At 47.6% G+C, this 13215-nt stretch overlaps 1 protein-coding gene across 1 annotated transcript in view; it reads right to left on the reverse strand.

Moving 5' to 3' along the window:
- The window catches only part of LOC115103335 (3',5'-cyclic-AMP phosphodiesterase 4B-like), an 80851-nt gene that overhangs the window by 29926 nt on the left and 37710 nt on the right, over window positions 1-13215 (reverse strand). The window contains exon 8 of the mRNA XM_065006092.1: window positions 383-495. Within this exon, the coding sequence (XP_064862164.1) occupies window positions 383-495 (113 nt within the window). The remainder of the gene's footprint in view (window positions 1-382; window positions 496-13215) is intronic.

Below are 13215 nucleotides of genomic sequence, written 5' to 3' on the forward strand. Positions count from 1 at the left end.
GTCGTGTTGTGGTTTCGTCACGTTCATGTTGTGGTTGCCATTACGGTCAAGTAGTGTTGTGGTTTCGTCACGTTCATGTTGTGGTTGCCATTACGGTCAAGTCGTGTTGTGGTTTCGTCACGTTCATGTTGTGGTTGCCATTACGGTCAAGTAGTGTTGTGGTTTCGTCACGTTCATGTTGTGGTTGCCATTACGGTCAAGTCGTGTTGTGGTTTCGTCACGTTCATGTTGTGGTTGCCATTACGGTCAAGTCGTGTTGTGGTTTCGTCACGTTCATGTTGTGGTTGCCATTACGGTCAAGTCGTGTTGTGGTTTCGTTAAGAGTTATTTTGTGTTGTGTTTGCGTTATGGTCATAATAACTAAGTTCCAGCTCAGTCTTACCTTGTTGGAGGCCATGTCGCTGACGGAGCGGTAGGTCTGGATGGTCTCCAGCTGGTCCAGACACCAGTCCAGCTCCTCCATGGTCTCCATGGCCAGCTTCTGGTACGACTCGTCTGTCAACAGACACACAGCAGAAACAAACTCAGGACCCAGCGGCTCCATGTCCGACACGGAGCATGGTGGGGGTCCCAGGGAAGGGTGGCCATGCCGTATGGGGGTCCCAGGATGTCCAGGTGGGGAGGCGTGAAGAGGTGAGCAGTGCTCTTTCATAGTACGTGGTGGTCTGGTTAACTCTCAGGCAAGGAGAGCAGCTAAGAGTCGCAATAGTGTTACTGTCTCTCTGGGGCAATATGTCCTCTCTCTCTCTCTCTCTCCCTCCCTCCCTCCCTCTCTCGCTACTCTGCTCCCCTTGTGTTATTGATGTGTCAGTAACCCCCCTCCTGCCTGAGGGGCGTTTGGGGGAGGGGGGTGGAGCGCTGCCAACATACTCACTCTCCTCGCATGAGATGCTTCGCTTCACTGCACCACACACACACACACACACACACACACACACACACACACACACACACACACCTGCTGCTACCAGACTCTTATTATACTGCTAAGTTTATATACTGCCCCCGTTCCCCAATACATGTGTAAATATTGGACTATAAATTGTTCCTTCCTGTATTATACTTTATGCTACAATGTATTAGTCTACTGAGCCGTTTACATGAGTTCTTATTGTTGTTGCATTGTCGAGCAGGAACCTGCATGTAAGCATTTCATTGGACGATGTATACCACCATGCGTGTCCCGTACATACGACTAATACAACTTGGAAACTCAGAACACCAGGGCTTCCCTGTAGCATATACTGTTTAGCCTTAAGGCCTAGTGGGGTTGGTTTGAGGATGGCCCAGGTCCTTAATACTCACACACGTGTTACCTGCTGTACATGCTGCATGTCTAGGAGACTTCAACTGGGAAAACTACACTGTTGCTCCCGGATAGAGGGGAGAGTCATAGAAAGAGACGGGTGAAATAGGGAGACATTAACGGATGTACTGAAACATCTTAATTTGACCAGTATTGTCGCAGCAACATAATTCTGCAGCAACAGGATTTTAACATTTTGTCCATAATGTTGCTTGATCAGTGGATAGGCTATTAGATGGACAAAATTAGACTGCATGAAAAGTGCAATACTGTTAATGTAACCAGGTTTTAGTGCGGGTTTTCAGTGAATTTATGTAAATCACAAAGCTCGTCTGCATTTCAAGCAAATACTCAGCAACAAAAGAGTGATCAAATTAAGATCCTACATCTGTAGGAAGAGAAAAAAGGGGGAGACCATGGAAATTAGGATACAAAAACAGAGAAAAAGAGACTGATTATGGAAAGATAAATATATAGTTTTTTTGAGGGGGACATCAGATTTCACGGTCAGTCTTCAATGACATTTTCAACCTCTCCTTGACAGAGTCTGTCATACCTGCATGTTTCAAGCAGACTACCATAGTCCCTGTGCCCAACAACTCCAAGGTAACCTGCTTAAATGACCACCGACTCTTATCACTCACGTCTGTAGCCATGAAGTGCTTTGAGAGACTGGTCATGGCTCACATCTTCACCAGAAACCCTAGACCCACTCCAATTTGCTTACCGCCCCAAGAGATCCACAGATGATGCATTCTCTATTAGACTCCACACTGCCCTTTACCACCTGGACAAAGATAACACCTACGTGAGAATGTTGTTCATTGACTACAGCTCAGCGTTCAACACCATAGTGACCTCAAAGTTCTTCTCCAGGATCCAGTTGCAGAGGGAGGTGTTTAGTCCTAGGGTTCCTGGGACTAAAGGGTTCCCAGGGTTCCTAGGACTACACACCTCCATCTGCAACTGGATCCTGGACTTCCTGGCGAGCTGTCCCCAGGGGCCCCTCAGGAATGCGTGCTTAGTCCCCTCCTGTACTCTCTGTTCACCCACGGCGGCCGAGCCAGACTCCAACACCATCATTAGTTTTGCCGACGACACAATGGTGGTAGGCCTAATTCACCGAAATGTATTTCAAGGCCTACCTTCAAACTCAGTTCCTCTTTGCTTGACATCATGTGAAAATCAAAAGAAATCAGCCAAGACCTCAGAAAAAAATTGTAGACCTCCACAAGTCTGGTTCATCATTGGGAGAAATTTCCAAATGCCTGAAGGTACCACGTTCATCTGTACAAACAATAGTACGCAAACATAAACACCATGGTACCACGCAGCCGTCATACCACTCAGGAAGGAGACGCGTTCTGTCTCCTAGAGATGATGGTTTTGGTGCACAAGTTCAAATCAATCCAAGAACAACAGCAAAGGACGTTGTTTACCTTTATTTAACTAGGCAAGTCAGTTAAGAACAAATTCTTATTTTCAATGATGGCCTAGGAACAGTGGGTTAACTGCCTGGACCTTGTGAAGATGCTGCAGGAAACAGGTACAAAAGTATCTATATCCACAGTGAAACGAGTCCTATATCGACATAATCTGAAAGGCCGCTCAGCAAGGAAGAAGCCACTGCTCCAAAACCACCATAAAAAAGCCAGACTACGCTTTACAACTGCACATGGGGACTTTTTGGAGAATTGTCCTCTGGTCTGACGAAACAAAAATAGAACTGTTTGCCCATAATGACCATCGTTATGTTTGGAGGAGAAAAGGGGAGGCTTGCAAGCCAAAGAACACCATCCCAACCGTGAAGCACGGGGGTGGCAGCATCATGTTGTGGGGTGCTTTGCTGCAGGAGGGACTGGTGCACTTCACAAAATAGATGGCATCATGAGAAGGGAAATTATGTGGATATATTGAAGCAACATCTAAAGACATCAGTCAGGAAGTTAAAGCTTGGTCGCAAATGGGTCTTCCAACTGGACAATGACCCCAAGCATACTTCCAAAGTTGTGGCAAAATGGCTTAAGGACAACAAAGTCAAGGTATTGGAGTGGCCATCACAAAGCCCTGACCTCAATCCTATAGAAAATCTGTGTGGCAGAAGTGAAAAAGTGTGTGCGAGCAAGGAGGCCTAAGAACCTGACTCAGTTACACCAGCTCTGTCAGGAGGAATGGGCCACAATTCACTTAAACAATTTAAAGGCAATGCTACCAAATACTAATTGAGTGTATGTAAACTTCTGACCCACTGGGAATGTGATGAAAGAAATAAAAGCTGAAATAAATCATTATCTCTACTATTATTCTGACATTTCACATTCTTAAAATAAAGTGGTGATCCTAACTGACCTAAAACAGGGATTTTTTACTAGGATTATATGTCAGGAATTGTGAAAAACTGAGTTTAAATGTATTTGGCTAAGGTGTGTTGGTAAACTTACGACTTCAATTGCACAAACTATCCTGACCTACTTGTTGTGTGTATGTACTGACATGCACAGTACCAGTCAAAAGTTTGGACACACCTACTCATTCAAGGGTTTTTCTTTATTTTTACTATTTTCTACATTGCAGAATAATAGTGAAGATAGATTCACGCACACTACATGTTAATGTATTTAAATGTACACTACTATTTTTAAGTGGGAGAACTTGCCCCACTGTATAGTACCGTTCACACGTTTGGGGTCAATAAATGTCCTTGTTTTCCATGACAACATACATGAAATGAGTTGCAAAATTAATAGGAAATATAGTCAAGACGTTGACAAGGTTATAAATAATGATTTTTAATTGAAATAATAATTGTGTCCTTAAAACTTTGCTTTCATCAAATAATCCTCCATTTGCAGCAATTACAGCCCTGCAGACCTTTGTCATTCTAGTTGTCAATTTGTTGAGGTAATCTGAAGAGATTTCACCCCCTGCTTCCTGAAGCACCTCCCACAGATTGGATTGGCTTGATGGGCACTCCCATCACCATATGGTCAAGCTGCTCCCACAACAGCTCAATAGGGTTGAGATCCGGTGACTATGCTGGTCACTCCATTAAGACAGAACACCAGCTGACTGCTTCTTCCCTAAATAGTTATTGCATAGTTTGGAGCTGTGCTTTGGGTCATTGTCCTGTTGTAGGAGGAAATTGGTGTTGCAAAATGGAATGATGCCTTCCTTCTTCAAGGTCCCTTTTCCCTTGTACAAATCTCCCCCTTTACCACCTCCAAAGCACCCCCAGACCATCACCCCCAGACCATCACATTGCCTACACCATGCTTGACAGATGGCGTCAAGCACTCCTCAGGCATCTTTAAAAATGTTCTGCGTCTCACGAATGTTCTTCTTTGTGATCCGAACACCTCAAACTTAGATTCGTCTGTCCATAACAATTTTTTCCAATCTTCCTCTGTCCAGTGTCTGTAATCTTTTGCCCATCTTAATCTTTAATTTTTATTGGCCAGTCTGAGATATGGCTTTTTCTTTGCAACTCTGCCTTGAAGGCCAGCATCCCAGAATCGCCTCTTCTCTGTTGACAATGAGACTGGTGTTTTGCGGGTACTATTTAATGAAGCTGCCAGTTGAGGACTTGTGAGGCGTCTGTTTCTCAAACTAGACACTCTAATGGACTTGTCCTCTTGCTCAGTTATGCACCGGGGCCTCCCACTCCTCTTTCTATTCTGGTTAGGGCCAGTTTGCTCTGTTCTGTGAAGGGAGTAGTACACAGCGTTGTGTGGGATCTTCAGTTTCTTGGCAATTTCTCACATGGAATAGCCTTCATTTCTCAGAACAAGAATAGACTGACGAGTTTCAGAAGGAAATTCTTTGTTTCTGGCCATTTTGAGCTTGTAATCGAACCCACAAATGCTGATGCTCCAAATACTCAACTAGTGTAAAGAAGGCCAGTTGTATTGCATCTTTAATTAATCAACAGTTTTCAGCTGTGCTAACATAATTGCAAAAGGGTTTTCTAATGATCAATTAGCCTTTTAAAACGATAAACTTGGATTAGCTAACAACGTACCATTGGAACACAGGAATGATGGTTGCTGATAATGAGTCTCTGTACGCCTTTGTAAATATTCCATTTAAAAAATTCAAGAGCATCACCGCCTGGTATGGCAACTGCACGGCATCCAACCTCAAGGCGCTATAGAGGGTAGTGCGTACGGCCCAGTACATCACCAAGCTTCCTGCCAAGCTTCCTGCCATCCAGGATGTATATACCAGGCGGTGTCAGAGGAAGGCCCTAAACATTGTCAAAGACTCCAGACACGGTTCACTCTGCTACTGCACGGCAAGCTGTACCGGAGCACTAAGTCTAGATCCAAAAGGCTCCTGAACACGGTTTACTCTGCTACTGCACGGCAAGCTGTACCGGAGCACTAAGTCTAGATCCAAAAGGCTCCTGAACACGGTTTACTCTGCTACCGCACGGCAAGCTGTACCGGAGCACTAAGTCTAGATCCAAAAGCTCCTGAACACGGTTTACTCTGCTACTGCACGGCAAGCTACCGGAGCACTAAGTCTAGATCCAAAAGGCTCCTGAACACGGTTTACTCTGCTACCGCACGGCAAGCTGTACCGGAGCACTAAGTCTAGATCCAAAAGGCTCCTGAACACGGTTTACTCTGCTACTGCACGGCAAGCTGTACCGGAGCACTAAGTCTAGATCCAAAAGGCTCCTGAACACGGTTTACTCTGCTACCGCACGGCAAGCTGTACCGGAGCACTAAGTCTAGATCCAAAAGGCTCCTGAACACGGTTTACTCTGCTACTGCATGGCAAGCTGTACCGGAGCACTAAGTCTAGATCCAAAAGGCTCCTTAACAGCTTCTACCCCCAAGCCATTAGACTGCTGCACAGCTTCTACCCCCAAGCCATTAGACTGCTGAACAGCTTCTACCCCCAAGCCATTAGACTGCTGAACAGCTTCTACCCCCAAGCCATTAGACTGCTGAACAGCTTCTACCCCCAAGCCATTAGACTGCTGAACAGCTTCTACCCCCAAGCCATTAGACTGCTGAGCAGCCATAAGACTGCTGAACTTCTACCCCCAAGCCATTAGACTGCTGAACAGCTTCTACCCCCAAGCCATAAGACTGCTGAACAGCTTCTACCCCCAAGCCATTAGACTGCTGAACAGCTTCTACCCCCAAGCCATTAGACTGCTGAACAGCTTCTACCCCCAACCCTTCAAGCCATTAGACTGCTGAACAGCTTCTACCCCCAAGCCATTAGACTGCTGAACAGCTTCTACCCCAAGCCATTAGACTGCTGAACAGCTTCTACCCCAAGCCAGACTGCTGAACAGCTTCTACCCCAAGCCATTAGACTGCTGAACAGCTTCTACCCCAAGCCATTAGACTGCTGAACAGCTTCTACCCCCAAGCCATTAGACTGCTGAACAGCTTCTACCCCCAAGCCATTAGACTGCTGAACAGCTTCTACAAGCCATTAGACTGCTGAACAGCTTCTACCCCCAAGCCATTAGACTGCTGAACAGCTTCTACCCCCAAGCCATTAGACTGCTGAACAGCTTCTACCCCCAAGCCATTAGACTGCTGAACAGTTCATCAGATGGCTACCCGGACTATTTTTTACACTGCTGCTACTCGCTGTTTATTATCTATACATAGTGACTTTACCCCTGCCTACATGTAGATATGAGCTCAAATACCTTGACTAACCTGTACCCCCGCCCATAGACTCTGTACCGGTACCCCCTGTACCCCCTGTATACAGCCTCGTTATTGTTATTTTATTGTGTTACTTTTCTACCTTTAGTTTATTTAGCTTATATATTTTCTTACCCTGCATTGCTGTTTAAGGGCTCGTAAGTAAGCATTTCACGGTAAGGTCTAAACCTGTTGCATTCAGCGCATGTGACAAATACATTTTGATTTGATGGCTACTCTTTTTTACATCACACCAGTTTATAGGTGATAAGATGACGCTGTCACTGTGACGTCATAGCGATTTGATGTGCTTTTATCTGAGTTATTGACACAAATCGTTGTAACACACACTGCTTTGTCCCGTTGGGTCCAATCGGTTCCATATGTGAAGCCTTCAAATAGAAGAAATAACATTCAAAGGCAGAGTAGTCTTTTGGGTGCGTACTGAAAGCCAGGGAATGGGGACTCTGTTCTGCAACATTCTCAGCAACTAAAGAGTCCCCATGCCCTATGCTATTTCTGTGGGAGTCCCTGATCTCCACTTTGAAGGCTTCACATATGGAACCGATTGGACCCAACGGGACAAACCAGTGTGTGTTACAGCGACTTGCAACAATTGCTCTGATAAAAGCACATGAAAGAGCTTTGACGTCACAGCGACGGCACCATCATGTCACCTATAAACTGGTGTGATGTCAAAAAAGCGCAGCCATGAAATCGGAATTCCCCCTAAAAAAAACAAACAAGTGAGTTCCTGCAGAGGCAGCTATGTTTGCTCTACCTCTTTCATGGAGACTGGACTACACCTATGTATAACAGGGGTGGTTAGGCCAACTACTGTATGCTTGATGAGTATCCTAGTCTAAGACTTGAAGACGAGGATACCACTGTATGCTTGAGGAGTCTTATGGCATGAAGGAGACCCGGGTTTGAATCCTGGTCGGTCTTACACAGGTGTTGCAGCGGCGGACCAGAGTGAAATGTGCCACAGCTTCATCAAAAGGTGATGTGCAACCTTGACTAAGATCTGAAGACTTTTGTTAGATCCCCAAGCTGAGCAAGAAACGTGCCACAGCTTCATCAAAGGGGGTCTTCATAAGGGGGGGTGTTGCTGAAACCCGACAAGTACCACAAAGCAGCTGTCTGGCCGGAGCGGTCGGGGTCGGCGAGACGTGCCAAGATGCAACCACATCCTGCCTTTTCCCTCTACGGAGGATGTATAAAGATATTAGAGGGTTTCATTGTGCATTTGGTCCACCAACATCAAAGACCACTGACTGAATCATCTAAACTGCCTGTTATGTGATTCCCTTCATAGGATAAATAAGTGGCAGTCGGTTGGTTCATTCTGTTCACATACAGGAGTTATTATGGCAGTGTTCAGTCACCTGACCACGACAAACTCTGGTAGGTGAATGACTTAGTGCCCAGAGTATTTCAGAGTCAGGTCATGTGGTCAGGAAAAGCATGATTTACAGGAAAGGTAAATTGGGATGAAAGCAGAACTGAGCATTTGGCAAAAGACTTGTTTCGTGTTTGCAAAATGTGCTGAACAATATAGTTTTATGAGTCATCGTGACAAGATAGTTTTTTGGTATACAATTGTTTTTAGTAGTTACGATCTTGTCTCATCGCTACAACTCCCGTACGGGCTTGGGAGAGACAAAGGTCGAAAGCCACGCTTCCTTCGAAACACAACCCAACCAAGCCGCACTGCTTCTTAACACAGCGCGCATGCAACCCGGAAGACAGCCGCACCAATGTGTTGGAGGAAACACCGTGCACCTGGCGACCTGGTTAGCGTGCACTGTGCCCGGCCCGCCACAGGAGTCGCTGGTGCGCGATGAGACAAGGATATCCCTACCGGCCAAACCCTCCCTAATCCGGACGACGCTAGGCCAATTGTGTGTCGCCCCATGGACCTCCCGGTCGCGGCCGGCTGCGACAGAGCCTGGGCTCGAACACAGAGTCTCTGGTGGCACAGCTAGCACTGCGATGCAGTGCACTAGACCACTGCGCCACCCGGGAGGCCTATGCGATGCAGTGCACTAGACCACTGCGCCACCCGGGAGGCCTATGCGATGCAGTGCACTAGACCACTGTGCCACCCGGGAGGCCTATGCGATGCAGTGCACTAGACCACTGCGCCACCCAGGAGGCCTATGCGATGCAGTGCACTAGACCACTGTGCCACCCGGGAGGCCTATGCGATGCAGTGCACTAGACCACTGCGCCACCCAGGAGGCCTATGCGATGCAGTGCACTAGACCACTGCGCCACCCAGGAGGCCTATGCGATGCAGTGCACTAGACCACTGCGCCACCCAGGAGGCCTATGCGATGCAGTGCACTAGACCACTGCGCCACCCAGGAGGCCTCTGTGATGAGGTTTTGACACAAAATGTTTCACTTCTTGTAATAAGGAGTTGTAGTGTTTGAACTGAACCAAGAACAGAAAGGACTCTAATACTACTTTATTTTAAATGCACAGCTATTATGGGTCAGCAGATATTTCACAATGTCAACAGTCAACGGTGGTGTGGATGACGCATTTCTGGGTTCTGAAAATGAACTCAGAGAGACAGATCGCAACATACTTTTCCAGATGACAGGCCTTTTTTTCAGGCAGACTGAGGTTTTCTTTTATTCGCAGCCAGACACAGTCGGTCTTAATGCTTCGGCCATATGCTGGGAGCCTGGGAGGACAACAGGCCTCAGTGTGGACGCAGCCCGCTGTCCTCTCTCTCAGTCCTCTCTCCTCTCCATCACGCTCTCTTGTTCCCTCTCTTCGGCCCACAAACCAGCCTCTGTCAGAGACCCATCAGTAGCACCCACTAAATCAAATCTAACTTTATTTATAGAGCACATTTCTTACACGGGATTAATTTCAAAATCCTTAACAAATCAAATAATAAAAGGTGAGACATAACACACAATACGTCTCCTAAATTAAACAAATTAAAACTGTAAAAATTATATAAAATAACAGTGAACCTGAAAGACGCATTAAAATAAAATAAAAACTAGGGCAGGGCTGGGCATCCACCCCCATAGCCCACCTCCGTCCACCAGCCACCTCACACTGCCCCTTTCTCTCGCCTTAAACCCCCCTCTCCACCCCTACCTTCATGCCTCAATGAAGACATGACATAACTGGTCAAACCTATACATTAGACCAAACTGAGTGAACGAAGCTAACTGGAGGGCTGGCCATTGTGATCTTACAAATCACTTTTATGTCATTAACGGGCTCCCGAGTGGCACAGCGGTCTAAGACACTGCATGTCATTAACGGGCTCCCGAGTGGCACAGCGGTCTAAGACACTGCATGTCATTAACGGGCTCCCGAGTGGCACAGCGGTCTAAGACACTGCATGTCAGTAACGGGCTCCCGAGTGGCACAGCGGTCTAAGGCACTGCATGTCAGTGGGCTCCCGAGTGGCACAGCGGTCTAAGGCACTGCATGTCAGTGGGCTCCCTGGTTAGTGCTGCACAGCGGTGCTAAGGCACTGCATGTCAGGCTGCAACGGGCTCCCGAGTGGCACAGCGGTCTAAGACACTGCATGTCAGTGGGCTACAGACAACCTGGTTAGATTGGCATCAGCGGTCTAAGACACTGCATGTCAGTGTGGGCTACAGACAACCTGGTTAGATTCAGGCTGCATCACAGCGGTCTAAGGCACTGCATGTCAGTGCTAGAGGTCGTCACTACAGACACTGCATGTCAGTGCAGACAACCTGGTTAGATTCCAGGCTGCATAAGGCACTGCATCTCAGTGCGGTCTAAGACACTGCATGTCAGTGCTAAGACACTGGTCGTCACTACAGACAACCTGGTTAGATTCCAGGCTGCATCTCAGTGCTCAGTGCTAGAGGTCGTCACTACAGACAACCTGGTTAGATTCCAGGCTGCATCACAGCGGTCTAAGACACTGCATCTCAGTGCTAGAGGTCGTCACTACAGACAACCTGGTTAGATTCCAGGCTGCATCACAGCGGTCTAAGACACTGCATGTCAGTGCTAGAGGTCGTCACTACAGACAACCTGGTTAGATTCCAGGCTGCATCACAGCGGTCTAAGACACTGCATGTCAGTGCTAGAGGTCGTCACTACAGACAACCTGGTTAGATTCCAGGCTGCATCACAGCGGTCTAAGGCACTGCATCTCAGTGCTAGAGGTCGTCACTACAGACACCCTGGTTAGATTCCAGGCTGCATCAAGCGGTCTAAGCACTGCATGCATCTCAGTGCTAGAGGAGTCGTCACTACAGACAACCAGTGCTAGTCTAAGGCACTGCATCTCAGTGCAGGTCGTCATCTACAGACAACCTGGTTAGATTCCAGGCTGCATCACAGCGGTCTAAGACACTGCATGTCAGTGCTAGAGGTCGTCACTACAGACAACCTGGTTAGATTCCAGGCTGCAGGCTGCACAGCACTGCATGTCAGTGCTAAGGTCACTACAGACACCTGGTTAGATTCAGGCTGTGCTAAGGCACTGCATGTCAGTGCTAGAGGTCGTCACTACAGACAACCTGGTTAGATTCCAGGCTGCATCACAGCGGTCTAAGACACTGCATCTCAGTGCTAGAGGTCGTCACTACAGACAACCTGGTTAGATTCCAGGCTGCATCACAGCGGTCTAAGACACTGCATGTCAGTGCTAGAGGTCGTCACTACAGACAACCTGGTTAGATTCCAGGCTGCCAGGCTGCACTACAGACAACCTGGTTAGATTCCAGGCTGCATCACAGCGGTCTAAGGCACTGCATCTCAGTGCTAGAGGTCATCACTACAGACACCCTGGTTAGATTCCAGGCTGCATCACAGCGGTCTAAGGCACTGCATGTCAGTGCTAGAGGTCGTCACTACAGACACCCTGGTTAGATTCCAGGCTGCATCACAGCGGTCATCTCAGTGCTAAGACACTGCATCTCAGTGCTAGAGGTCACTACAGACAACCTGGTTAGATTCCACTAGAGGTCGTCACTACAGACACCCTGGTTAGAGGCACTTCCAATCTCAGTGCTAGAGGTCGTCACTACAGACAACCTGGTTAGATTCCAGGCTGCATCACAGCGGTCTAAGACACTGCATCTCAGTGCTAGAGGTCGTCACTACAGACAACCTGGTTAGATTGCATCAAGCTGCATCACAGCGGTCTAAGACAATGCATCTCAGTGCTAGACTGGTCATCATTACAGACACCCTGGTTCCAGATTCCATCTCAGTGCTAGAGGTCGTCACTACAGACAACCTGGTTAGATTCCAGGCTGCCAAGCTGCATCATGTCAGCGGTCTAAGACACTGCATCTCAGTGCTAGAGGTCGTCACTACAGACAACCTGGTTAGATTCCAGGCTGCATCACAGCGGTCTAAGACACTGCATCTCAGTGCTAGAGGTCGTCACTACAGACAACCTGGTTAGATTCCAGGCTGCATCACAGCGGTCTAAGACACTGCATCTCAGTGCTAGAGGTCGTCACTACAGACAACCTGGTTAGATTCCAAGCTGCATCACAGCGGTCTAAGACACTGCATCTCAGTGTTAGAGGTCGTCACTACAGACAACCTGGTTAGATTCCAGGCTGCATCACAGCGGTCTAAGACACTGCATCTCAGTGCTAGAGGTCATCACTACAGACACCCTGGTTAGATTCCATCTCAGTGCTAGAGGTCGTCACTACAGACAACCTGGTTAGATTCCAAGCTGCATCACAGCGGTCTAAGACACTGCATCTCAGTGCTAGAGGTCGTCACTACAGACAACCTGGTTAGATTCCAAGCTGCATCACAGCGGTCTAAGACACTGCATCTCAGTGCTAGAGGTCGTCACTACAGACAACCTGGTTAGATTCCAAGCTGCATCACAGCGGTCTAAGACACTGCATCTCAGTGCTAGAGGTCATCACTACAGACACCCTGGAATCCAGGCTGTATCACAACCAGCTGTGATTGGGAGTCCCATAGGGCGGTGCACAATTGGCCCAGCATCGTCCGGGTTTGGCCGGTGTAGGCCGTCATTGTAAATAAGAATTTGTTATTAACTGACTTGCCTAGTTAAATGATATGGGCCATGCTATGTTCCAGTTCATTTACAGGACAGTGCAGTAGCCATTCACCAAAACGCAGTAAAGGTACTATAACATTGGGCTGGGAGTTTTTCCTGTTCAGGTCATGTGCTCAGGAAAGAACTCTGAGCCCTGAGTGACTATATCACATAAACAAGCGTTTGAC

The sequence above is a fragment of the Oncorhynchus nerka genome, linkage group LG20, assembly GCF_034236695.1.
Source record: "Oncorhynchus nerka isolate Pitt River linkage group LG20, Oner_Uvic_2.0, whole genome shotgun sequence".
In the NCBI taxonomy this organism is placed as follows: Eukaryota; Metazoa; Chordata; class Actinopteri; order Salmoniformes; family Salmonidae; genus Oncorhynchus; species Oncorhynchus nerka.